This window comes from Euprymna scolopes, chromosome 29 (assembly GCF_053919585.1).
Source record: "Euprymna scolopes isolate OS-2025 chromosome 29, ASM5391958v1, whole genome shotgun sequence".
In the NCBI taxonomy this organism is placed as follows: domain Eukaryota; kingdom Metazoa; phylum Mollusca; class Cephalopoda; order Sepiida; family Sepiolidae; genus Euprymna; species Euprymna scolopes.
In genome coordinates, this window is record NC_136510.1 from 13,827,872 (window position 1) to 13,853,817 (window position 25,946).

Here is a 25,946-nt window from a genome sequence, read left to right on the forward strand (position 1 = left end):
GCGCACAGGGAGACGCAGACAGAGAGAGACGCAGACAGAGGGAGACGCAGACAGAGGGAGACGCAGACAGAGGGAGACGCAGACAGAGGGAGACGCAGACAGAGGGAGACGCAGACAGAGGGAGACGTAGACAGAGGGAGACGTAGACAGAGAGAGACGTAGACAGAGAGAGACGCGCACAGGGAGACGTAGACAGAGAGCGACGCGCACAGGGAGACGTAGACAGAGACCTAGACAGAGAGACAGAGAGATATCTAGAGAGAGAGAGATTTAGAGAGAGATCTAGAGAGAGAGAGATCTAGACAGAGAGAGAGAGAGATCTAGAGAGAGAGAGAGATCTAGAGAGAGAGAGACAGACCTAGACAGAGAGAGACAGACCTAGACAGAGAGAGAGAGAGAGAGAGATAGTGACCTAGACAGAGAGAGAGAGAGAGAGAGAGAGAAAGAGAGACCTAGACAGAGAGAGAGACCTAGACAGAGAGAGAGAGACCGACAGAGAGAGAGAGAGACCGACAGAGAGAGAGAGACCTAAACAGAGAGAGGGACCTAGACAGAGAGAGAGACCTATGCACAGAGACCTATGCACAGAGACCTAGACACAGAGAGAGATGTGCATAGAGACCTAGACACACACACAGATGTGCACAGAGACCTAGACACACACACACACAGATGTGCACAGAGACCTAGACACACACACACACACAGATGTGCACAGAGACCTAGACACACACACACACACACAGATGTGCACAGAGACCTAGACACACACACACACACAGATGTGCACAGAGACCTAGACACACACACACACACACAGATGTGCACAGAGACCTAGACACACACATACACAGATGTGCACAGAGACCTAGACACACACACACACACACACAGATGTGCACAGAGACCTAGACACACACACAGATGTGCACAGAGACCTAGACACACACACACACACAGATGTGCACAGAGACCTAGACACTCACACACAGATGTGCACAGAGACCTAGACACACACACACAGATGTGCACAGAGACCTAGACACACACACACACAGATGTGCACAGAGACCTAGACACACACACACACACACAGATGTGCACAGAGACCTAGACACACACACACACACACAGATGTGCACAGAGACCTAGACACACACACACAGATGTGCACAGAGACCTAGACACACACACAGATGTGCACAGAGACCTAGACACACACACAGATGTGCACAGAGACCTAGACACACACACAGATGTGCACAGAGACCTAGACACACACACAGATGTGCACAGAGACCTAGACACACACACAGATGTGCACAGAGACCTAGAAACACACACAGATGTGCACAGAGATCTAGACACACACACAGATGTGCACAGAGATCTAGACACACACACAGATGTGCACAGAGATCTAGACACACACACAGATGTGCACAGAGATCTAGACACACACACAGATGTACACAGAGACCTAGACACACACACAGATGTGCACAGAGACCTAGACACACACACACAGATGTACACAGAGACCTAGACACACACAAACATGTGCACAGAGACCTAGACACACACACAGATGTGCACAGAGACCTAGACACACACACAGATGTGCACAGAGACCTAGACACACACACAGATGTGCACAGAGACCTAGACACACACACAGATGTGCACAGAGACCTAGACACACACACACAGATGTGCACAGAGACCTAGACACACACACACAGATGTGCACAGAGACCTAGACACACACACACAGATGTGCACAGAGACCTAGACACACACACAGATGTGCACAGAGACCTAGACACACACACACAGAGATGTGCACAGAGACCTAGACACACACACACAGAGATGTGCACAGAGACCTAGACACACACACACAGAGATGTGCACAGAGACCTAGACACACACACACACAGAGATGTGCACAGAGACCTAGACACACACACAGATGTGCACAGAGACCTAGACACACACACAGATGTGCACAGAGACCTAGACACACACACAGATGTGCACAGAGACCTAGACACACACACAGATGTGCACAGAGACCTAGACACACACACAGATGTGCACAGAGACCTAGACACACACACAGATGTGCACAGAGACCTAGACACACACACAGATGTGCACAGAGACCTAGACACACACACACAGATGTGCACAGAGACCTAGACACACACACACAGATGTGCACAGAGACCTAGACACACACACACAGATGTGCACAGAGACCTAGACACACACACACACAGATGTGCACAGAGACCTAGACACACACACACAGATGTGCACAGAGACCTAGACACACACACAGATGTGCACAGAGACCTAGACACACACACAGATGTGCACAGAGACCTAGACACACACACAGATGTGCACAGAGACCTAGACACACACACAGATGTGCACAGAGACCTAGACACACACACAGATGTGCACAGAGACCTAGACACACACACAGATGTGCACAGAGACCTAGACACACACACAGATGTGCACAGAGACCTAGACACACACACAGATGTGCACAGAGACCTAGACACACACACAGATGTGCACAGAGACCTAGACACACACACAGATGTGCACAGAGACCTAGACACACACACAGATGTGCACAGAGACCTAGACACACACACAGATGTGCACAGAGACCTAGACACACACACAGATGTGCACAGAGACCTACACACACACACACAGATGTGCACAGAGACCTACACACACACACACAGATGTGCACAGAGACCTACACACACACACAGATGTGCACAGAGACCTACACACACACACACAGATGTGCACAGAGACCTAGACATACACACACAGATGTGCACAGAGACCTAGACACACACACACAGATGTGCACAGAGACCTAGACACACACACACAGATGTGCACAGAGACCTAGACACACACACAGATGTGCACAGAGACCTAGACACACACACAGATGTGCACAGAGACCTAGACACACACACAGATGTGCACAGAGACCTAGACACACACACAGATGTGCACAGAGACCTAGACACACACACAGATGTGCACAGAGACCTAGACACACACACACAGATGTTCACAGAGACCTAGACACACACACACAGATGTTCACAGAGACCTAGACACACACACACACAGATGTGCACAGAGACCTAGACACACACACAGATGTGCACAGAGACCTAGACACACACAGATGTGCACAGAGACCTAGACACACACACAGATGTGCACAGAGACCTAGACACACGCACACACACAGATGTGCACAGAGACCTAGACAGAGGGAGACACAGACAGACCTAGACAGAGGGAGACACAGACAGATCTAGACAGAGAGAGACACAGACAGACCTAGACAGAGGGAGACACAGACAGACCTAGACAGAGGGAGACACAGACAGATAAATGTAGCGGGACAAAAGAGGAGAAAGAGATTTAATGATTAGATTACAAAAATCTGATGATCAATTTAATCCAACTTTTAATATTTGTAAAATGTAAAATTTTGATAAGCGTTCGGAATAGAGGACGTCACGTTTTTTTTTTTTGTTTGTTTTTTTTTTTTTACGCTTTTGAAATTAGGAAATTACCGGAAACTGAACCTGTAATTTTTGTTTTTAAATCAGTTTTTCTCACAAATATTTCGTACTGGTAAACTAAAAATAAATAAAATAACCAATTGTTTTCTTTTCCCCAATTTTTTTAAATACATTATCTTCCTTGGATGTGTTTGTACACATGGAGGCTACCTCCAGTGGCAGAGAGAGGTGCAAGAATAACCAGTGGATGATGTCATAATACCAGAGAGAAAGGTCCGTGGCGAATTTGAATAAGAAAGTAAACATTTTACCTCGGGGAAAACCATGGAGCTCAACTGCAAATTTAACAACAGATTGGATTTTATCAAATTAAATCTTAATCATTCCCCCCCCCCCACACTTGTCGCTTTAAATGTCTATCAGCAAAAAAAAAAAAAATAAATAAATAAATAAATAAATTAACCATAAAAAGCAGAACCAAATCGAATCAAAGATTAAGTGCGAATAATAATGCCGGAGTATCCAGTCGAGATCTTTCTAAATTCTTATTGATAACATTACGATTGATTTGACCAAAACAAAACTAATCAGCTGTTGGAGAAATAATAGCAATATAGATTTCGAAATGAGTACTTCATTATATTTGTTAATATATGTTTTCTTGTCATATCTATACGAATATGATGAGATGAGGTAGAGCGACTTGTTAAACAGAGGGGGTAGAAGAGAGAAAGAATGGAAAAGAGAGAGAGAGGGGATGGAGGAAAGAAAAACTGTGTGCGAGAGACTGAAGAAGGAAAAGATGGAGAGGGAAGAGGGAGCGGAGAGAGTGGGGGGAGTGGAGATGAGAAGAGAGAAAAAGGGACGAGAGAGTGAAGCTTAGGAAAGGATAGGGGAAAAGAGAAGGAGAGGAAGATGCCTCCTTGCCTTAACCTTGTATCGAACTTTTTCCTTTTTCCGAAAGCAAGTAAATAAAGATTAAAAAAAAAAAAGACAGCAAATGTGGTTGTGCAAAATTTAAGTTATTTTGAAACATTTAAACTGTCATTTCGAAAGAAATTTCTGACAAAAATTAAAGTTTAGACCAATGTTAGGTGTTTTTTTTTTTTTCGTTCACCTTTGTTTCATTCTACTTCAGCTAATGCCTTTTCTTGGCCTTCGGGCCGAGATGAAAGTGTAGTATCTGTTCCGGCAGATACTGCAAGCTATGACTAGCTATGACTAGCAAAGACCAGATGTGGGAGCAACCCCACATGCCTGACCTTTAACCAGCTCCCATTTCCCACCTCTCGGGAGCTGGTCCCCTTTTTCCCTTCCCCCTCCCTTCACTCCTCACATTAAAAATTGGCCTTGTGCCTAATTTGCTCGGTGGGGGAGCAAATAAATACCATCTGTTCCGGCAGATGCTGCAAGCTATGACTAGCTATGACTAGCAAAGACCAGATGTGGGGGCAACCCCACATGCCTGACCATTAACCAGCTCCCATTTCCCACCTCTCGGGAGCTGGTCCCCCTTTTCCCTTCCCCCTCCCTTCACTCCTCACATTAAAAATCGGCCTTGTGCCTAATTTGCTCGGTGGGGGAGCAAATAAATACCATCTGTTCTTTAGATGCTGCACTTCTATTTCTTGTTCTCTTTCGGTGGAGGAGAAATCCTTCACGACTGAGACAATTTTTATTTTTGTACCTTTTCTCCACGTTAAAAAACGACCCTGGTGTCTCTGTCCCGTGGGGAGGCATAGTAAATAGGTACTTCAGCTAGTGTGCGTGTTTATACAAAAGTATTTACCGTTGGAGCCACTATATTAGAAAATAACAGTTTTAAGGCTTAAAAATCATTGTTTACCGTCACTCAAAAACCAGCACACCAACTTTTATATAAAAAGGCGTGTGAGCCAGAAACGGGGGTTAATTCGTAATATGAAGATTATTATAGCTTTAAAGCCTTTACAATGGCAGATTTATGTTAAAGCTAGAGTTAAAGTTGTTCATACAAAAACAAAACAGAGGAATTTAGCACAAATATTCTGCTCCAAAACCAAAGGGGGGAAAAATCAGTAACGCGTCTCTATTCTAAAAAAGAACCCACTGTCTAGTTAAAAAATAATAAAAATTATCCCGTCCCTGCCATAAACAGTGTTGGCTGGACAAAGGAGAAAAAAGAAAACAAATCAGACAGAAAGAGAAAAATGTCCATGTTGGTGACATTTTTTTATTCTGATGTTTTTGTGAACTTTAAATATCCCCATTTCCTTTTATCAACAAGTTTTTCTTACGAAATCATTTTTCATTAAAAAAAAAAAAACAAAAAAAAACTTTCCAACTGCTTTTATGGGGAAGATTTGTCTCTGATGAGTTGTTGGGGGGGGGGGGGGCTCCGCTATTCAATAAAACACCTCTAAGATGTACTTAATAAAACTATGAATAAAATATGAGTGTGAATCAATTACATATTCAAGTTTTTGAAGGATAACTATGTTGTTTCAGATCTTATACTTTTGATTCTAATATACATCTTTGTTGGAATGTATATTGAATATCTTGTGGGAAAGAAGAAAAAAAAAAACTGACAAATCCAGTTCCATAAACAATTGAGGGCGGGGGGGGGGGGGGTGTACATTATTCGATCATACTCAGTGATTCATGAAATAAATAAACGTTTTCAGCGCTTCTACACTATTGGGACGAAATTTCGGAAATCGTAATACTGAATTCCACATGAAAACAATGGTATCTACTCGTATTTTTAAGATGATTATATCAAAAAATTACGAAAATCGATAAGGTAGAAATTTATTAAAGAAAATAAAAATTAGAATTTGATGAAAACGATCGTAAAACACAGGAGAGTTCAAAAGGGAGGTAATTTTCCGTTTCGAATTAAACAAGAATGCGGCAATTTTCACCTGCTAACACGATTAAAGTTTTTTTTTGTTTTTTTTTAATAATTCAGTAATATTCAGATAATTTTGGCTGCATAATTTGGAAGCTACCATTGTAACTTATTAGAATTGACAAAAAATATCAGTTGAAACCATTGTTTTTTATATGAAAACTCCATTTATAGACTACAGTTCTCTTTCGGTGGAGGAGAAATCCTTCACGACTGAGACAATTTTTATTTTTGTACCTTTTTTCCACGTTAAAAAACGACCCTGGTGTCTAACTGTCCCGTGGGGAGGCATAGTAAATAGGTACAAAATCTCGTCCCAATTCTGTAGAAGCACCACGTTTTCTTTTCAGATGTTTAGAAATACAATTATGTATAAAATTGTTTAATTAATCAAGCTCTAATTTATAAAACTCACTATATCTCTGTCTGTCTGTGTCTCCATATTTTCAAACTATCTCTTCCGAAACTATAAGTCGCTGAGCGGTGTTAGAGGCCTCAAATGGTTAGATTTTTTTATGTACCGTTCTTTTATGGGTCATTAGCCGGTTAAGATAGTTTTTAAGGGATCAAAAAGGGTCCAAACTAAAAAAAATCGTTATACGTTTTGTACAGTCATCTTAGTTTATTTTTAATCAGTTCATATGCGTGTCACGTTGGTACAGTGGTAACGTCACCAGCTTTGAATGCTACAGTTTTGCTTTTGGTTTCGATTCTAGCTGATGGTACCAAAATACTTTTTCTTTTGAAATCACGACTCTATAATAATAACCTAATTTATAAAACTCACTATGTTTGTCTGTCTGCTTGTCTATCTCCACATGTTCAAACTATCTCCACCGAAACTAAAAGTTGAAGAGTGGTGGTGCTAGGGGCCCTCAAATGATTGGATTTTTTATGGGCCGTTCTTTTATGGGTCGGTTAAAATAGTTTTTAATGAGTCAAAATTAAAAAAAAAAAAAATCGTTATACATTTTGTACAATCATCTTAGTTCATTTTTAATTAGTTCATATGCGTGTCATGTTGATACAGTGGTAACATCACCAGCTTTGAATGCTACAGTTTTACTTTCGGTTTCGATTCTGGCTGATGGCACTCAAATACTATTTCTTTTACTTTTTAAATCACGACTCTATAATAAGTTATTTCCTATATATAATTAATAATATTTACAAAATTTGGACAAATTAAAACATCATATTAAAGCGTATTTTACGACCGGGAAAAGCCCCCCCCCCCCTCCGCTAGTATTAATTAAATATGATTGCAATCACATTGATACCGAAATTAACGCAGGCTGGACCAGGGCAGTAATTAGATGGGTTACCAATTGCAATTACAACGAACAGTCCCGGGCCATCGTTGTAATCTGCGTCGACCAGACACTGACCGCCGATGATAGTTCAATTTTTTTCTTTTAATTTATAGGAAAAACAAAACTGGAATATTAAACCAAAGACCCCCCCCCCCCGCCTTTTTTTTTGACGGCGCCATTATTGTACGAAAGTACTCAATAATCATATTAACGTTGTTGGTTCATTCAGTTTGAAAGACGCGGCTGCTAAGAATGAATGAATGAAACAAAAAACAACAAAAAAATGGTGTTATTACTGCTGATCTTTTTTGAACAATGAAGAATACGAAGTTGTTCTACGTTAGAAATGGATATATTTGTTTATTTAAAAATAAAAATAAAAAAAGCTATTAAGGACTTTGTATAAGAATTCAGTAAAAATAAGGAGTAATTTTATTCAAAGATCATAACGAACATTCAATAACATTTTCTTGTATGTAATAAAAGAAGTTTGTTTTTTCTTGAAACAAATTGCTTTGTCGTTTTTAACACCTGATTTCTTGCTGCGAAACAAACGATGTCACGCTTAAAATTAATGTCAAAATAATCAGAATTATTTTGGTTTCAAACATTTTCTAATTTTGTGACAATTTTTTTTTGTTTTGATGTTGTTCCTATCCAGAACGCCCCTTTTTGGGGAGTTGAGTTTAAAAAAATCGACCTGGTGTCTGTCTAACTCTGCCCTCGTGGGGAGACAAGTAAATAGAGAGAGAGAAAAAAAAAGGTTTTTAAAGGATTTCCAAAATCAAAGATTAATTTTTCAACTGTAAAAAAAAAAAAAAACACCTATAAAATAAATAAAAATATTCGTTATATTTATAAAAATGGTGACCACTTCGTGTGTCTTTCTCGTCTCTACGTTACTTATTACTTTGTAATCTATTATGTATTGAAAAAAAAAATGCAATAACCTAAAATAAAAATAAATTGAATTACGAAATTAAATCCTCCATTATGCATTGTGATTTCTCCTTAGATTAGTTGAACAACTCATTTCGTAACCTTTCGAAATTTGAAAGCCTTTAAACTGTCGAATACGTTTAATCCGATTTTAAACTTCTTAAATCCTGGTGTATTTTTGATTTAGTTAGAATACAAAAATAAAAAAAAAAAGGCATAATAGAGATTAAAACATTATCTTAACGAAATTAGTTAATTTAATTTGTGCAGTTGCAGTTTACAAACCGTGTTGAAATAACGTTCTTAATTAGAAAGACATTCTTTCTTAACACGACGGAGAGGGATTGTTAACTATGCTTTCATCTAACAATTTAATAAACGTGTAAAAATTGAATTTAGATTGGCAATCTCGTCTAAAAAATAGAACGGTCAGTAAACTGCAGAAGTACCTATAGTTTTAATAATAATTTGGTTCAATTAATAATCTTATGTTTAAACGAGATACTGTACTAATTAAACTGAACGTTGAAATTTTAAAGGCAAATAATTTGGTTAAAAAGGAAAGAGATGAAAAAAAAAAAAAAAGGAAATCAAAATGAAATGTTGGATTTGTACAGCGAAATCAATATAACATAGGATTTATTTTATTCATTAACCTAACATATCCATATCTGGTTATCTTTACGATTACTGTTTCCACTACACTTCCTGTTGCCCATCTTCAATGTTAAGGCTTTTTTTTCTAAAAAGTAACGTTATCATTTAGAAAAGCCCTTCTTAACATGGGGAGGGGCTTCCTTTACGTATTCTGTACTTTAACCTAACAATTTTAAATTTAAACTAAAAAGATGCCGTAAAAATCAATTAAAAACAAAGAAACAACCGGAAGTAAAGTGGAAACAGTAATCGTAAAGATAATCCCATAAATTTCGGAAAGGTAAGTTTCATAGACACAAATGATGACGAAACATGAATATATATATAGCCATAACAACAACAAACGAAACTGGGGGGGGGGGGGTCATTCATTTCGTTTTGCAAAGAGACATCACGGATCAAAGCAAGAGCAAGACCGTCTTATAACGAAGGCCACGATCAAAGTCGAAAGAAACATTATCAACGTAATATTGTTAACGTTGCCTCTTTAATGTATTTATTTGCTTCCCCACCGAAGCAAATTAGGCACAAGGCCGTTTTTAATGTGAGGTAAAACCAGCTCCCCTAAAAGTAGGCAAAAAGCACTCTGGTTACCAAAAATAATTGTCTCCTCTTTAATTGTCTCATTAAAAGTTAGATTATTTCGTGAATCAGAAGAACAGGTGACTCGAACTCCGCAGTAAACAATATCAGAAAAAATAAATAAATAAAAATAACAATTTCTTGCATTAAAATGGGTGCTTGTGCATCTACGTTACCGCGTTATTTTTTAAAAATAGTATTTTCAAATTAAATTCAATTTTTACGATATTTTTGTTTATTAAATTGTTAAGTAAAAGTTCAAAATAGTCATAAAAACTCTTCCCTCGCAATGTTAAGAATGGCTTTCTAAATAACGTTATTATTTCAACGTGGTAACATAGATGCATAAGTACTATAAAATGTTATTGTTGTTTGACCGATTTGAATTGTTTTTATTACTTTCTTAAATATTTATTGATCTTTTATTTTAGTAAAATAGAATTTTTTTTATCCGACACTGTTTGCTGCTAACTTCGAGTCGCCTGTTCCGTTTCATCGATCATTTACATTCTAAAATTAAATAAAACAGCGGACCTGAAGAATCTTGCACCCCTCTTTATTATTTATTTTTTAATTTTTTTTCTATTTTTTCAACAGATTATTATCGAATAGACACTATTTGGCGGACCTGAACACGAGAATCACCGAACCCGGGCCGACCCCTATATATTAGTGTGCAATCAATAATAATCCTCGGTCCTGGATACGACCTTAAACTATATCCAGTGGTGAGGCCCCAGCTTGCAGGCTTTGGGGAGTGTGGAGCCACCCTTTAATTGCCATTGCTCCAAGGTCCACTCTGACCCGGACCGGTAGTATCTGTTAGGGTCCCAACTATGGGGTTAACAGAAACCGACTTGAAAACAACAAATATATTCTATTAAAAAATTTTCTTCTGAATCTTTGGATTCGGCATTAAATAACCCGAAAATAGTTGATATGCCATAAAACAAAAACAACTAACCAAACAATAATAATCCACTGTTAAAAAAAAAAAAAAGTTCTTAACATGGGAGGTAGGTTGGGGGTGTTTATTCTGGAAACCGTTCTTGGCAAATGTTTATTTCAGCGGCGTAAATTATTTAACAGACAAAAATTCATAAAAATTATTTATTTTTATATAAAACACATTATTAGACCCTAAGGCTGAAAGTAAAACCCGAAAAAAAAAAAAAAAAATTAATTTTTATTATTTTCTTAAACATTTTTTTTATTATACCAAATGTACAATAATCGATACCGCCATCTTGTTTTGAAAATTTGGCCTTTCTAAGGCTTCACAGATTTGCCTTTTTGAGGCCAAATTCAGCCTTTTTACGCTCTTGCGTAGAATCATGGTCCATGCAAGAGCGTAAAAAGGCCAAATTGGCGGCATCGATTGTTGTACATTTAGTCTCATAAAAAAGTGTTGAAAAAATAATAAAAATTAATTTTTTTTCGGGTTTTATTTTAGCCTTAGGGTCTAATAATGTGCTTTATATAAAAAATAAATTTTTGTCTGTCAAATAATTTACGCCGCTAAAATACACATTTGCCTCGTTCTTAACACGAGGAGGTTAGGATATTTCCGAAAACCGTTCGGAGAGAGGGGTGATTCTCGTTCAGGTGCGTCCTACCAGATTATCAAAAAAGTCAATATTTAAAATAGGGGTGCTCAGTTTCTAATGCAACGTTCTAGTAAATCGATCACCAACTTTAGAACCACTCGATGTTTTTAAGCCAAATTTCGCGAATTTTTAGTCTAGCCTTTTTTGAATTTCACTTTTTAATATAATCTTTAAAAAAAGGCTAAACTGCTTAAAAGGACTAAGTTCGCGAAATTTGGCCTAAAAGCGTAGAGTTGTTATAAAATGGGTGATCGATTCATGAGAACGTTGCATTAGAAACTGAGCGAGCATCCACCACAAATATTTAAATATTAATTTTTTTCATTTTCTTTTTGATAATCTGATAGATAATCCCGAATCCGCTAAAAAAAAAAAAAAATAAATAAATAAAAACGATGAAAATATTAAAAAAAAAAAAAAAAATAGAGAGGGGGGGGGGGGTAAAATTCTTCAGGTCCGCCAATAAAAATAGCAAAATACTAGCATCTTTATTCCAATGTTAATTAAACTCCACCAAATGATATTGCTTCAAGAAAAGATCTAAAATTTGAGGATTAGGTATTTTTTTTAGATTAGGTCCACTAGGTGTGTCAGAAATTTCGTGAAAATAGTGAATAATTCCACCCCATCTTTCCAAGCTTATAACTCCTCGAAAAATGTAATTCAAGCCCTATTTTTTTTTTTTTCAATTAAAGGAGCAAGGACCAAGGTTTCATAATAAAAAAGACAAAAACAACGTGGTCTTTTTTTTTAAAAAGGTTTTAAACTTCGGACTTTACAGGTAAATTTCTAAAAAACAGTTCTTTTTTTGTTTGTTTTAAATTTGAATATATTATTTATTGACCTTTTCTCTTCAATTTGTGATATATAAGACTTTGGTACATAAATTATTTACTTTTTAATAGACATTTCAAAATGGGAGGCGTGAATTATTCGACCCCCTGTCTTTCCAAGCTTATAACTCCTCGAAAAATGTAATTCAAGCCCTATTTTTTTTTCAATTAAAGGAGCAAGGACCAAGGTTTCACTAAAAAAAAAAAAAAAAAAAGGTTTTAAACTTCAACCTTTACAGGTAAAATTCTAAAAAACACTACTTGTTTTTTGTTTTAAATTTGAATATATTATTTATTGACCTTTTCTCTTCAATTTGTGAGTAAATTAATTATTTACTTTTCGGTGAGTAAATTAATTATTTACTTTTTACTAGACACTTGAAAATGGGGGGGGCGTTAATTTAGAAAAAAACGTTTGTCTAAAATATTATATTCGGTTTATTGGAAAGAACATAAAATTTCACATTGACCCTGAAAATGTCGTAAAAATAGAATCAATAAAAAAATTTTGATAGATTTTTAAAGTTTAAAAATTGAAAAATATTGAGTTCGGAAAATTCATTAATGTTTAAAAAAATATATATATTTCTATTACTTTTAAAACAACTTTAATAGTTTATTTTTGGAAGTATAATCCATAAAGAAAATAAATAACCCACTTTTAACAGAGAAATTACGAGGTTTTTATATTTTATTCGCAGTTTCGTGTTAGGAGTGTCAAAAATTCCTACAAAAATTCTGATACACCTAGTGGTCACTCCACCTCCACAATTTTCTTTTAAATGACAACTTTTGTAGGTTTTCTACTATGCTGAATACGGAAATCGCATTGAAATTTTGCAGAAATAAGTAGTTGTCGATATATAAAAAGTTGTATTATGCATTCTATTCTTTGGCGGCCATTGTTTTTTACGCGCGTGCGCGATAAACAAATCTACGCGCGTAACAAAGATGGCCGCCGAAGAACACAATGCATAATACAACTTTTTATATCTCGATAACTACTTATTTCTGCAAAATTCCAAGACGATTTTCATATTCAGCATGGCCGAAAACCACTAAAAGTCGTCATTTAAAAGAAAATTGTGGAGGTGGGCCTAATCTGAAAATTTACCTCAAATTTAATGCAAACCGGAAATATTTGAATTTTCGGTTATCTTCACTATTACTGTTGCCGATTCACTTCCGGTTGTTCTTTGGCAATTGTTTTTAATTAATGTTTTATGATAGCTTTTGTTTATAAAATTGTTAAGTGAAAGTACAGAATAGGGAAAGGAAGTCTCATCTCCCCCATGTTAAGGCTTTCCTAAATAATAACGTCATTTTTTATGGAGAGGTGTAACCGGAAGTGAAGTGGGAACAGTAATCGTAAAGATAAATCAAATATTATTTCCCCTTAATAACGATTTCAAATACTTAAAGACATTAAGATTTTAAGGATATTTATTAATTCATATCTATGGTTACAATTTCAGTGTTTCTACAGAATTTGAACTGAACTAAACCCAAAAATTAGATTCAGATTAATTTAGAGTTAGGGTTTAAGAAAAAAAAAATAAATAAATAAATAAAAAAAAAAAAATTTTTAAATAAAAAAAAAGGGTAAATTTTGACGACATAACGTATTATAAACACCCCCAACCTCCCCATGTTAAGAACGGCTTTCGAAATAAACACTCCCAACCTCGAAAGCCGGGAGGTTGGGGTGTGTTCATTCCGAAAGCTGTTCTTAACATGAAGTGGTTGGAGGTGTTTATATTACGCTGAGGCAGGTCGTAAAAAGAAAACAAAAAGAAAATTGGGTTAAAATTCTGTATAAGTACCAGAATTCCATCAAAATAGGAAGTATCTGGAAGTTCAAGAAATACAGCTTCTATTTACTTGCCTCCCCACGAGGGCAGAAATCGATACAAAGTCGGCTTTGACTGTGGGGACAAAAATAGTCTTGGAGGATTTCACTAATAAATGGCAGAAAAAAATGAAATGTATCAGAACAGGTACTACACTTTGCTCCTAGCCAAAAGGTCAAAGCAAAATTAAATATAGCCCATCTTTATAGGTATTATTATACAAACACCGTGACAGGGTTAGGGTTAGGGTTAGGTTTAGGGTTAGGGTTAGGGGTTAGGGTTAGGGGTTAGGGTTAATTCACTGTCACGGTGTTTGTATAGTTTTACCTCTTTATATATAATAGCTGTGTTCTAAAATTCATAATGATCGGTTAATTAGTTTCGAAGTTGGTCCTTACACAAACAAGGGCAATTGTTGGAAACACTTGCTTTCTATAAACGTCACATTTTTTGGTGCTAGTGCTAGTGCTGTTGTGCAATTGTGCACTTACTAATCCGCGCTATTTTTTAAATCGTATTTCCAAGTTTAATTAAAGTTTTATGGGTTTTTTTTTTATTGAATTGTAAAGTTAAAGTATAGAATAGGTACAAAACACCCTCCCCTCGTGTTAAGAATGGCTTTTTAAATAATTGCGTTATTATTTCAGAATAAGCAAAAAAGATAAAACGAAAGCTGTTCTTAACATGGGGGGGGGATACTCATGCAGAGAGTGATCCGTGCTGAAATAATAACATTTAAAAAGCCATCCTTAACATGGGGAGGGGAGGGTGGTTTGTACCTATTCTGTACAATTGAATAAAAAAACATAAAACTTTAATTAAACGTGGAAATACGATTAAAAAAATAGCGCGGATCACTCTCTGCATTAGCACCGGGGGAGGGGGTTATTCCGAAAGCCGTTTTTAACATGGAGAGGTTGGGGGTGTTTACTTCGAAAGCCGACAGGTGATGACTGATTCTCGTTCAGATCCGCTAAAATGTTTACCGGTCGTTTATTAAAATGGAACAACTTTTTATCAACACCGGAATTCCAAATAAAAAGAAATGCAAGCTTTATTCCCGTAAAAATATATGAATTAAAATAAAACTTGTATTAAATATAACTTTGATAATTAAGGCTTCGAATTAAAAAAAAAAAAAAGAGCTTTGATGAATTTTTATGAATGAAAAATAGAGAGGGAGTTGTGTTGACCACAACAAATAAAACGAATTCTTCAAACGTTTTCTCGGCTTTTTACTGCCGAAATATAATCGTTTATTAACTATCCCCATGATCCATGGTGTCTTACGACTTTGTTTAATTGAGTAATTGAAGTCAAAGAACATACGTTATCTCACCATCATGTCTGTGGCGTACCTTTTTTCTGCACCCTTCAACTATTTTTTGTAGACATACTAAGATCACTAATCGATTATCACACGTTTCTCGGGTTAATTACAGGTGCAGCAGAAAAGTTCCTGTTTTATCTCGTTTCGAAATGCTTACGTTATCCTTTCTTTGTTCAATATTAAAATCATTTTGATTAAAACATGCCTTCTTTAATCAGACAAAAAAAAAAAAAATCAGCATCACTTTAATTCATCCGCATCTTGTGATCTGACATGCCAGGAATGTTGAGCTATCTATGAAATAAGGATTTACGCGTCAAAAATAAAATTAATTTGATTTTCTTGATTGTCTAGTGATGTTCATTGTGTGTAACCTTTTTTTTTTTTTTTTTAAATAATTATTATTTTAAATTAGTTATCAAGTTGTTTTTTTATTTAAAAAAAAAAAAAAATGGTAAGAGATTCGATTCGTCTCTCTTTGTTTGAGGTACAGGTACAAAATCTCCTGTTGAATATGAAAATATATTCCACAAGTTATCAATTTCATAATTTAAACCAATTCACCACATATAAATATATTATACCTTTTGATAGAGCAATTTTATCTGTAACAATCGATTACATTTGATCGTATATTTTATAAACAAAGCACTCATTACATAGTAAAATGTATGGAGGTGTGTTCAGGTCATTATATTTGAAGCAGACACACAGACACAATTTATCAGTTTTCATCATTTAAAAACTCACTTATTACAAATATATTATCCCTTTGGGCGAGTAATTTTATCTGCAATCGATTGATCGTATATTTTTAATAACGTACTCATTACACTGAGCATAAAGTTGCTTTCCGATTTTTACTTTGTAACGTTTGAAGTAGGCATACGTAGGGAACATGAAAGAACTTACCGTTTCCTTCCATTATGTAAATAATAGCATATGGTCTCCAGGAAGAAGAAGAAGAAGAAGAAAAAAACACAAATAAAACTAAAGAATATTAGCTATCTGCCAACATTTGTCGGTTGGTTTCCAACCTGTGAATTGTGATTCTACAACACAGCTGCTCCGGACATGTGCGCACCGGAAGAAGCGAAAACAGGGGAGCCGTACAACCGCCGCTTCGTCGTCTTATTCTAATTTGTGTTGTATTCATACGCGAGATTATTCCGCGGTCCATTGACAAAACGCGATAGAAATAAAATAAACACCGTCCGTCACTCCACAGTGAAAGGAGAAGAAATATTAGGAAAAAACAAAAACAAAAAAACTTGACTTAGTTGGCTGAGAAGGAAATTAGAAAAAAAAAAAAAAAAAAAAAAGCTTAAAAGTACTGTGAAAAGAAAGAAAATAGTTTTGGAGGTTTATTGCGTTTACTAATATTTTTCGAGCACTCTTTCAACAGAGGTCTGCTATAGTTCTACACGCATTGTAAAAAGTTTTTCTAAACTTTTAAATGTACCTGATTATAATGATTGCTAAATAATCAAGTTATAAAAAAATGAGACTTTTAATGAGAAAAGTCGAAATATAAGCTTTTTTTTTTAAGTTAAAAATGTTTTAGGTTTTGCAAAAAAAAAAAAAAAAAAAAATAAGAAGCCTGCAATTACCAAGAAGAAAGCTACCTAAAACTTTGAAAAAAAAAAAAAAAAAAACTTTTCTGCTGTTACAACTTTGTTCACTGGAATAATTTCGAATGTTTTTTTTTTCTTCTCTAAAACAAATATCCACATTGTAAGTTTTTATTTGTTTAAACAACAAAAAAGTGATTTAATACATGCAATTACAAAACTTACAAAACTCTTAAGAAGGGGAAAAATAATACACAAGTTCCATCAACCCTTCTTTTTATTTCGTAAAACTTCAAATCTTATTACTGTGGAGAAATTTATTTTTAAACGAAATCAACCAACGCCAATACATCTTCTGACGATTGTTTTGCAAATATGAATGTTTAAAAATAAAAGGATAGCAGTATTACCAACCAACCATACTATTGAATAATCTTACAGGTATCACAAATAAGAACGGGGAATCAGGAATTTTTACCATGATCGTAGATGGCAATTTCGAATCTCACAACATGATTTTTAATGTTGTCCTCGTGGGTGGCCCTCCATGGGGATTTCGGCTCCAGGGAGGAGCTGAACACAACCAACCCATCGCAGTTTCAAAGGTAATAGCCTTTATTATTATTATTATTGATTTCTTTTTTTTTTCACATGCATTTTTTTAAAGTAAAAACTTTTTTTTATTTAGTTTTTGTTGTGAAAAAAACTTCTTTTTTTTCAAAATTAAAAAGGTGCTTGTTAAGATATGGTCGTCAAATCGATTTTTAAATGTATTGTTTTAAGTATAAAGAATATTATGAACTTAATTGTCATGTCGAAAATAGTAATATATCCAAAAATTACGAAAATTCATTGAATAAAACAACTACTGTTGTGTTAGTAAAATAAAGTCTATCGATATAGACAACAAATATTGCAGTCACGAACAAGTCCTCTAAAATATTCGTTTCGGAGTTATGCCGCCTGTATGTAGACCAAGAAAAATGCTATTTTTACCCAATTTTCCGTAAAAATTACTTTTAACTATAACTTTTTACTCGATGATTTTTCGTAATTTTTGGATATATTACTATTTTCGCCATGACAATTAAGTATGTAATATTCTTTTTGTTTTGAAAAAAATCGATCTGTCGACTCTATCTTAATAAGCACCAAAAAAAAGATGATTTAATTTTTAAAACTATTCTCTTAGCTATCCATCTTTAAATAATAAACGAAACACATGGTTCTTGTGTAGAGTAGTGGCCCCTAACAGAACTAATACGTTTCTTTGATTTTAGATATACATGGGCTTTAATTATAGCCAGACATCACTTTCTATTTGTCATTTTAAAGGCTTAAAAATTACTTTGGAATTTTTACAGTAACGAATAAATCGGCGTGACCACATTTTTCTTGAAAATAAAATGTCCGACACGATGTTTACGTCGTAGACTTTCAACATTTGAAAGTTATTTTTTAAGTTTTTCAATTGACTGATAAAAAGTAATTTCTAGCTAAAGTTTAGAATTGTTTTATTATTATTATTTATTTATAGTTCTAAGAAAAAGAAACTATTTCTGGTGAATCACTATTCTACGAAAGAATCAAATCTTTAGCTTTAAATAAAACGCGCGCACCTGTGTGTGTGTGTATGTGTATGTATGTGTGTGCGTGTGTGAATTGAGTATTAATTCCATTGTTTCACTTTCTCTCGCAAGGCTTGTAGAACTAATTTTTTGTTGCGTTTTGTGAGTTACATGAATTTATTTCGTGCATGTGTGTGTGAAGTGATGATGTGTATGTGTGTGTGTCTGATGTGATGTGTATATGTATGTGTGTGTCTGATGTGATGTACTGATGTGTATATATATGTATGTGTGTGTCTGATGTGTATATGTATGTGTGTGTCTGATGTGATGTGTATATGTATGTGTGTGTCTGATGTGATGTGTATATGTATGTGTGTGTCTATGTATGTGTGTGTCTGAAGTGATGTATGTGGCTGATGTGCATATGTGTGTGTATGAAGTAATGTGTGTGTATATATATGTGTGTGTGCATGAAGTAATTGTGTATATATAAAAAATATATATATAAAAAAAATTTTTTTCTGTCTTTATTTTTGTCCAAATCAAGAGTGTCCCCTTTTGGGTGAGCTGTTCTCCCCACCCCTCAATCAAAAACTGACCTTGTTTAACTCTGTTCTCGTAGAAAGGCAATTTACCCTGGGTAATTTACAGGTCTTCGAACTAATGTCAGAATGGAGTACGATATACTCCCAGATATTACCTTCTTTGAAAAGAGAACCCCGATCGACAAATGCTGACGGGTCTAATCAGAGCAACTTTTATACCCCCCCCCACACACACACACACCATCTGTTTTTTTTTTTCGGGGTGGGAAAACCGCTCATCAAATCGACCTCGTGTGACATCCACGCGCCATGGGGAAAAAGATTAAACATTACTTGGATACGTGCTTTCCATTTTGATCACAACTTATATCATTGTTGTTGAGTCTGCATTCCTGCTTTTTACATCAATAACCAGGAAATATGACTCTGCTAGACGTTTAGCAAATTGATCCCCACCTCTAAATTCGGTATTATTATACAAACACCGTGACAGCGAATTAGTAAAATCTTTTACGTAGTATTCTGTTACGTTTCGGTGTGCTGAACACGAATCTGAAAACTGGGTTAGGGTTAGGGTACATTTTTTTCTACTAATTCGCTGTCACGGTATTTGTATAAATTTACCATTTTTTTTTCCTTGCATCCTGGTTCCATTTTTCAAAATACGTTAAATAAATAAAATATCTATAACTTCATTACATTAAAAAATGGGCGACTGTCTAAAGTAGTGAAGAGAGAAAAAAAATTACAACATATAACTTTTACCAAACGCAATAAAATATAATCTTCTATCAATCTCCGTAGCTTCTCAGGTATGACAATTTTTTAAAGTCTTCTCCTTGTTGCTGCTGTTATCTTCAGAGTCTTGTGTGAAGAAAATTCAGAGATGAAAGGCCTTTTGAAGATATGAAATTCGCAAAGCTAGAACACCTACCTTGAAAGGATTTCTCCATTCAATCTGTTGTTGCGTAAGCGAGTAACCTTTGTGTGTCATCAAGGCTGTTAGTGGCCTCTCTTCTATTCCATCCTTCTCGACTGAGGTAAATCAAAAAGTTGGAAGAATGGAAATCATCTGTATCGCCATATTCGTTGAAAGGTTCTTATAAAGCTCATGACAAAAATTGAGCTGAATCAGTAATTTCTTTTACAAGTTCCCAATTGGGAATTAATTTAGCTCCCTACAAAGCTCCCCACAGAAACGAGTTTCCCAGAATGCTTTTTGCAGGAGTAAGGCGGGAATCTGTTACGTTTCGGTGTGCTGAACACGAATCTGAAAACTGGGTTAGGGTTAGGGTACATTTTTTTCTACTAATTCGCTGTCACGGTATTTGTATAAATTTACCATTTTTTTTTCCTTGCATCCTGGTTCCATTTTTCAAAATACGTTAAATAAATAAAATATCTATAACTTCATTACATTAAAAAATGGGCGACTGTCTAAAGTAGTGAAGAGAGAAAAAAAATTACAACATATAACTTTTACCAAACGCAATAAAATATAATCTTCTATCAATCTCCGTAGCTTCTCAGGTATGACAATTTTTTAAAGTCTTCTCCTTGTTGCTGCTGTTATCTTCAGAGTCTTGTGTGAAGAAAATTCAGAGATGAAAGGCCTTTTGAAGATATGAAATTCGCAAAGCTAGAACACCTACCTTGAAAGGATTTCTCCATTCAATCTGTTGTTGCGTAAGCGAGTAACCTTTGTGTGTCATCAAGGCTGTTAGTGGCCTCTCTTCTATTCCATCCTTCTCGACTGAGGTAAATCAAAAAGTTGGAAGAATGGAAATCATCTGTATCGCCATATTCGTTGAAAGGTTCTTATAAAGCTCATGACAAAAATTGAGCTGAATCAGTAATTTCTTTTACAAGTTCCCAATTGGGAATTAATTTAGCTCCCTACAAAGCTCCCCACAGAAACGAGTTTCCCAGAATGCTTTTTGCAGGAGTAAGGCGGGAAAATTTCCTTGAATTGGACACGAATGTAACACGTCCTTTCATGATGAAACATCGCTGGAAACTGAAATTGCGCCTTTATTTTGTGCCTCACGCATGTTTAAAAAAAATAAAGGAAAAAAACGCCGGGCTGAAATGCTATTGTGTATATATATATATATATATATATAATATATATATATATATATATATATATATATATATTACAAAGGTCACTTATAACCAATATAACTACTTAAATACACAATGATGAGTCTTTCATGGGGTTTCTTTTTCCAACATTATATTGTCATGCATATTTCTTTTTAAGCAGAAAAGTTTCTCTTTTTCTGAGGAGTATGCACACGAAAAGATTCGATATTGACATAATAATAATTGATTGTTTTTGCATAATGAAACAGACCTGTAAAAATCGTACCAAAATTTGGAAATGCTGAAAAAACTGTTTGGTAAAAATAAATATTTGAAACTTGGAATGTAGCTATGCTGTTATTCTTTTATACATGCTCTGTTGTTATATTTAACAAACATTGAGCTTTTAAACAAGGAGGAAGGGTTGAAGTATAATTGAAAAGACATATTTTACCCTCCAAAAAAGAAACAACTTCAGTCTCAGTTTTAATACAACCTCAATTGGCCTCTATGACTGCTAACACTACTATCAATGGCTGCCGCATATTTAATAAACACGCACTTATGGCCACCAAAATCATGGTCTTCCAGACAGTAGTCCTCTTCACCCTTTTATATGCTTCCGGAACATGGACCCCATATAGAAACGATGTAAAAATGCTAGAACACTTTCAACAACTGAAACTAAGGCAAACTTGAACATCTCTTAGGAGAGCTACACCACCAATGCAGAAGTGCTGGGCAGAGCCTCAGTGAGCAGCATCGAGGTCGCCATCATCTACCACCACCTCCACTGGGCAGGACATGTTGACAGGATAGATTGTTCCAGGCTCCCCAATACTATATGGTGAGCTGGCCATCAGGATCAGATCACGAGGAGCACCTAAAATGCAATGCAAGGACCAATTAAAGCGCATCCTGACACTTAACAACATCAGTTTGTCTTCATGGAAAGAAACTACCAGTGACCGAATGACGTGGAGATCCATATGGGATGGCACCGCGGACTTTGATGAAAAGAGACGGTGAATGAAGAGGCGACGAAGGAGAAGAGAGCGCTGTGAATGATACTGTCCTCTCCTTACACTCTCTTATGAACACTGCTTGCGGCTATTCCACCATCGATTGGGTCTCGCAAGTTATGGTGAACATAAACATCAACCACAAAGATAGGACTCCTAACAGAACCCGATACTCGAACACGTCGGTCTCGGTTTTGGCCGAACACCATATAAATCACTCCGCGCGTGAGAACATGCAAAAAAATAAATAAATAAATAAATAAAATAAAATAGATCGTAATTATGTAATTGCTATTTTCTTTTATAAAATCAGTTTTATTTTGAATTTTTCAAGAACGGTATCCGTTCGTGTAGTGCTCACTGCTCATATCATAAAATTAAAATCTTTTATGTTTCTCTGAACTAAGCTATTGGAAAAGTCTCCAGAGACAAGGAGTATTTAATCCTTTCAACTAGTTAAGTTAACTAATTTGATTTTCGTCATTAAATACCCTGAAAACCTTTACCGAGTGTCACCATTTTCTTTTCTTTTTTTTTTTTTTTTTACCTGATGACCTATGCCGCTGATTTTCTTTATTTCTTTTCCTTTCTTTTTTTCTTCTTTTTCCGTTTTCTTTTCATTTTTTCCCCTTTCTTTTTTCTTCTTTCTCATTTTCTTTATTTTATCTTTCTCTTTTTTTCTTTTTCTTGTTTTTTTCTTTTTTCTTTCCTTCTCATTTCTTTTTTCTTTACTTTTTTCTTTACTTCTTTTTTCTTTACTTCTTTTTTCTTTACTTCTTTTTTCTTTACTTCTTTTTTCTTTACTTTTTTTCTTTACTTTTTTTCTTTACTTTTTTCTTTTTTCTTTACTTCTTTTTTCTTTACTTTTTTCTTTCTTTTTTCTTTACTTCTTTTTTCTTTACTTCTTTTTTCTTTACTTCTTTTTTCTATTTTTCCTTTTCTCCTGTTTGGATTATTTAATGTTGAATCTTGTAATTTTGGCAAAAGGTTTTACACTTTAAATTCTTTATATTTTCAAATATTTATTCAAGTGTTTGGATTAGGCACCGCCAAAAATGGCCGAAAAATCAAGTTGTTGTTGTTGTTGTTGTTTTTTAAAACGAAATTACATTTATTAAAATCCATTATTTCTGAGTAACTTTTTTTTCCAGAAAGATAAAACCCTGAAATTTATCATATAGAAAACAGAATAATGTAAAACTTTTTCTACTATTTTTAATTAAATTTTGAATGTTAAATTTTCCCCAAAAGTTAACAATTGACATTTTTTGTCTTGCACAAAAAACGTACATAAATATTTTAAAAAAAAAAAGGTTTTTGAAATAATTAATTTATTTATTTGTTGTCTAACTAAGATTTAGGATGATTTTCTATGAGAATATGCAAAAATATTATAATATGAGTACCTGGATTTCAAATAATTCCACTTATTCATATTGGCAACCAGTTACTTCAAGTCGATCTAGACAATGTTTACGTTTGTGCTAATAAAAAGCAAACTATGGTAAACCTAACAGGCCAAAAAAAAACTTATTTTTCAGTGACAATAATTTCAATGTATTATTAACGCTGAGGCTGGCCAGTACCAGATGGGTGACCATTTGTATGAGTTTGGTTTTTAATGTGTGTGTGTGTGGGGGCCAGGCTCCCCAAAATGGGGGGGGGGCAATTTAAAGCAGAATAAAAAAAAATTATTTCAGCGCGTTTGGTTCACAGTAGTCGAAAGGCGGCAAACGTTTTCAAACGGGATCGAAAAAATGATGCTATTTTTAACACAAAGGGCACAATATTTATCGAATTTTTTTTTTGTATCGATTCTTCAAAGCATGCCCTGTTTAATAAGGATCATGCATTATTCGGCTCGCTAAAAAAAATTGTTAATTTATTTATCAAAGATTTTAAAATGGCTTTTTTCGTATAAATATTAAAAAAAATTTTTTTTGTTTTGTTTAACTTTAAATTAATTATTTTACTTAACATATTCACCGAATTTCACACTTCAAAACTCAAAAGCGGGATAATTAAACACAATCGAAGTTCTGATATTCAGACGTCAAAATAAGGTATGCAAACAATTTTTTTTTTTTTTTTTTTAAATCTATAATTCTGTCCCTTACAACAACACAATATGTTGTGTTCAGTTTCAGATGATTATTTTAAGCATATTTGTACCCCCTCAAAACAAGGGGGGCTTGTAAGCAAAAAAAAAAATATATATATATATAAATATCGTTTATGAAAAATAAGTAGACTGTTATAAAGTTCATTCTTCTCTTAATAATCGCTGAAAATTTCGTATTGATCGGATAATTACCTGATTTTTGGTAGATTTTTAAAAAGACGGTCCGTCAAAAAGTACTTACCTGCCCCCCCCTCCAGTTTTTTTTTGGGGGGGGGGGCTTTGCAAAGGGACAGGAAAAAACCAATATATTCAGACAATCTGATCTGGTAGTACCAGAGTTTTGTGCAAGAGAAAAAAATCTTACAATAATTATTAACTAGTAGGACTCCATGAAAATTCCACAGTGCTCTCGGTATCAATCTGTATAATTTTCTGGTAGGGTATGGGTATGGAGGTTTCCTCCACAAAAGTTTGACTTAAAAAGACTGCAGCCAATGCTGAAAAATGTGGGTTTCTCGGTTATGGTATGGGATGCAATTTGAAGTGCTGGTCAATCAGACCTGGTGAAGTGTGAAGGAAACACTAACTACTAAATATGTTTCAAGGTTAAATGAAGGACTCCTACCAATATTTTCAAGTGGTAAAATGAACCAAGTTAACTCCCCTATTTATGGAAGACTGGGATACTTGTCACTCTATAAGGGTGACACAACATTGGTTGATCCAAAATGGGATTGTTGCAATATTTTGGATGCGTAATAGGGGTATGGTCCCTCACAGTTGGAAAATTCTATTTATAAACGATGCTGCTAGGAACTGACGAATCAAATTAATTCACGTTCTGCTACCAACCAATCAGAAACCACAATTGCTCCATAAAAATTAAGTCTTTTTCTTTAGCAACCTTGCATGTGTTTTTCTCCGTGTCAACACGGGAAGAATCTTTTGCGGCTTACAACTCATGATCATGAACTGTCTGCTGAGGACCAGTCACCCTCAGGACTTGAATAGAACAACTAACCATCGGAAACTGTTCTGAAACTAAACATGACTTACAACTTAAGAGTGATAAATAAACTTCCATGGTCAAGTCAGTCCCTGGATATTAACCAAATTGAAAAACTTTGGGGCATATTAGACATGAACCATCACAAAAAGAAAAGGAAGTTATCTTCTAAGCCTGAACTTTTAGCATGGATGAGAGTTCTTGAGTTATTAAATGTAGAACAGTTCAGGTAGCATGGCAAGAAATTCCTCAAGATAATATATGTCAACTTATCAATGTTATGCTTAGAAGGCTCCTAGCATTAAAAACAGCAAAGGGAATGTCAATCCAGTATTAGTTAATAAATTTGTGACCATTTATTTTTGATTTTGTTCTATAAATTATATGTTTATTGAAATAAACTGTTTCTGTGGGTGTTTATCCTTTTCTGTCATGTCTGTGC

General features: G+C 35.1%; 2 protein-coding genes across 51 annotated transcripts in view; one reads left to right on the forward strand and one right to left on the reverse strand.

Moving 5' to 3' along the window:
- LOC145252499 (rap1 GTPase-GDP dissociation stimulator 1-like) overlaps positions 1-20,449 on the reverse strand; it is a 261,423-nt gene extending 240,974 nt beyond the window's left edge. Inside the window, exon 1 of one of the 3 annotated variants that reach the window (XM_080111991.1) lies at positions 16,495-16,688. In XM_080111991.1, coding sequence (XP_079968117.1) covers positions 16,495-16,507 — 13 coding nt within the window. In that variant the 5' untranslated portion in view covers positions 16,508-16,688. Of the gene's footprint in view, positions 1-16,494; positions 16,689-20,203 lie in introns of those variants that run through there. The other 2 variants (XM_080111990.1, XM_080111994.1) reach the window with 2 other exon arrangements.
- The window catches only part of LOC145252497 (uncharacterized), a 957,520-nt gene continuing 948,289 nt past the window's right edge, over positions 16,716-25,946 (forward strand). For 46 of the 48 annotated variants that reach the window (XM_080111941.1, XM_080111971.1, XM_080111957.1 and 43 more), the window contains exon 1: positions 16,719-17,758. In XM_080111941.1, coding sequence (XP_079968067.1) covers positions 17,633-17,758 — 126 coding nt within the window. In that variant the 5' untranslated portion in view covers positions 16,719-17,632. Of the gene's footprint in view, positions 17,759-25,946 lie in introns of all 48 variants that reach the window. The other 2 variants (XM_080111966.1, XM_080111960.1) reach the window with 2 other exon arrangements.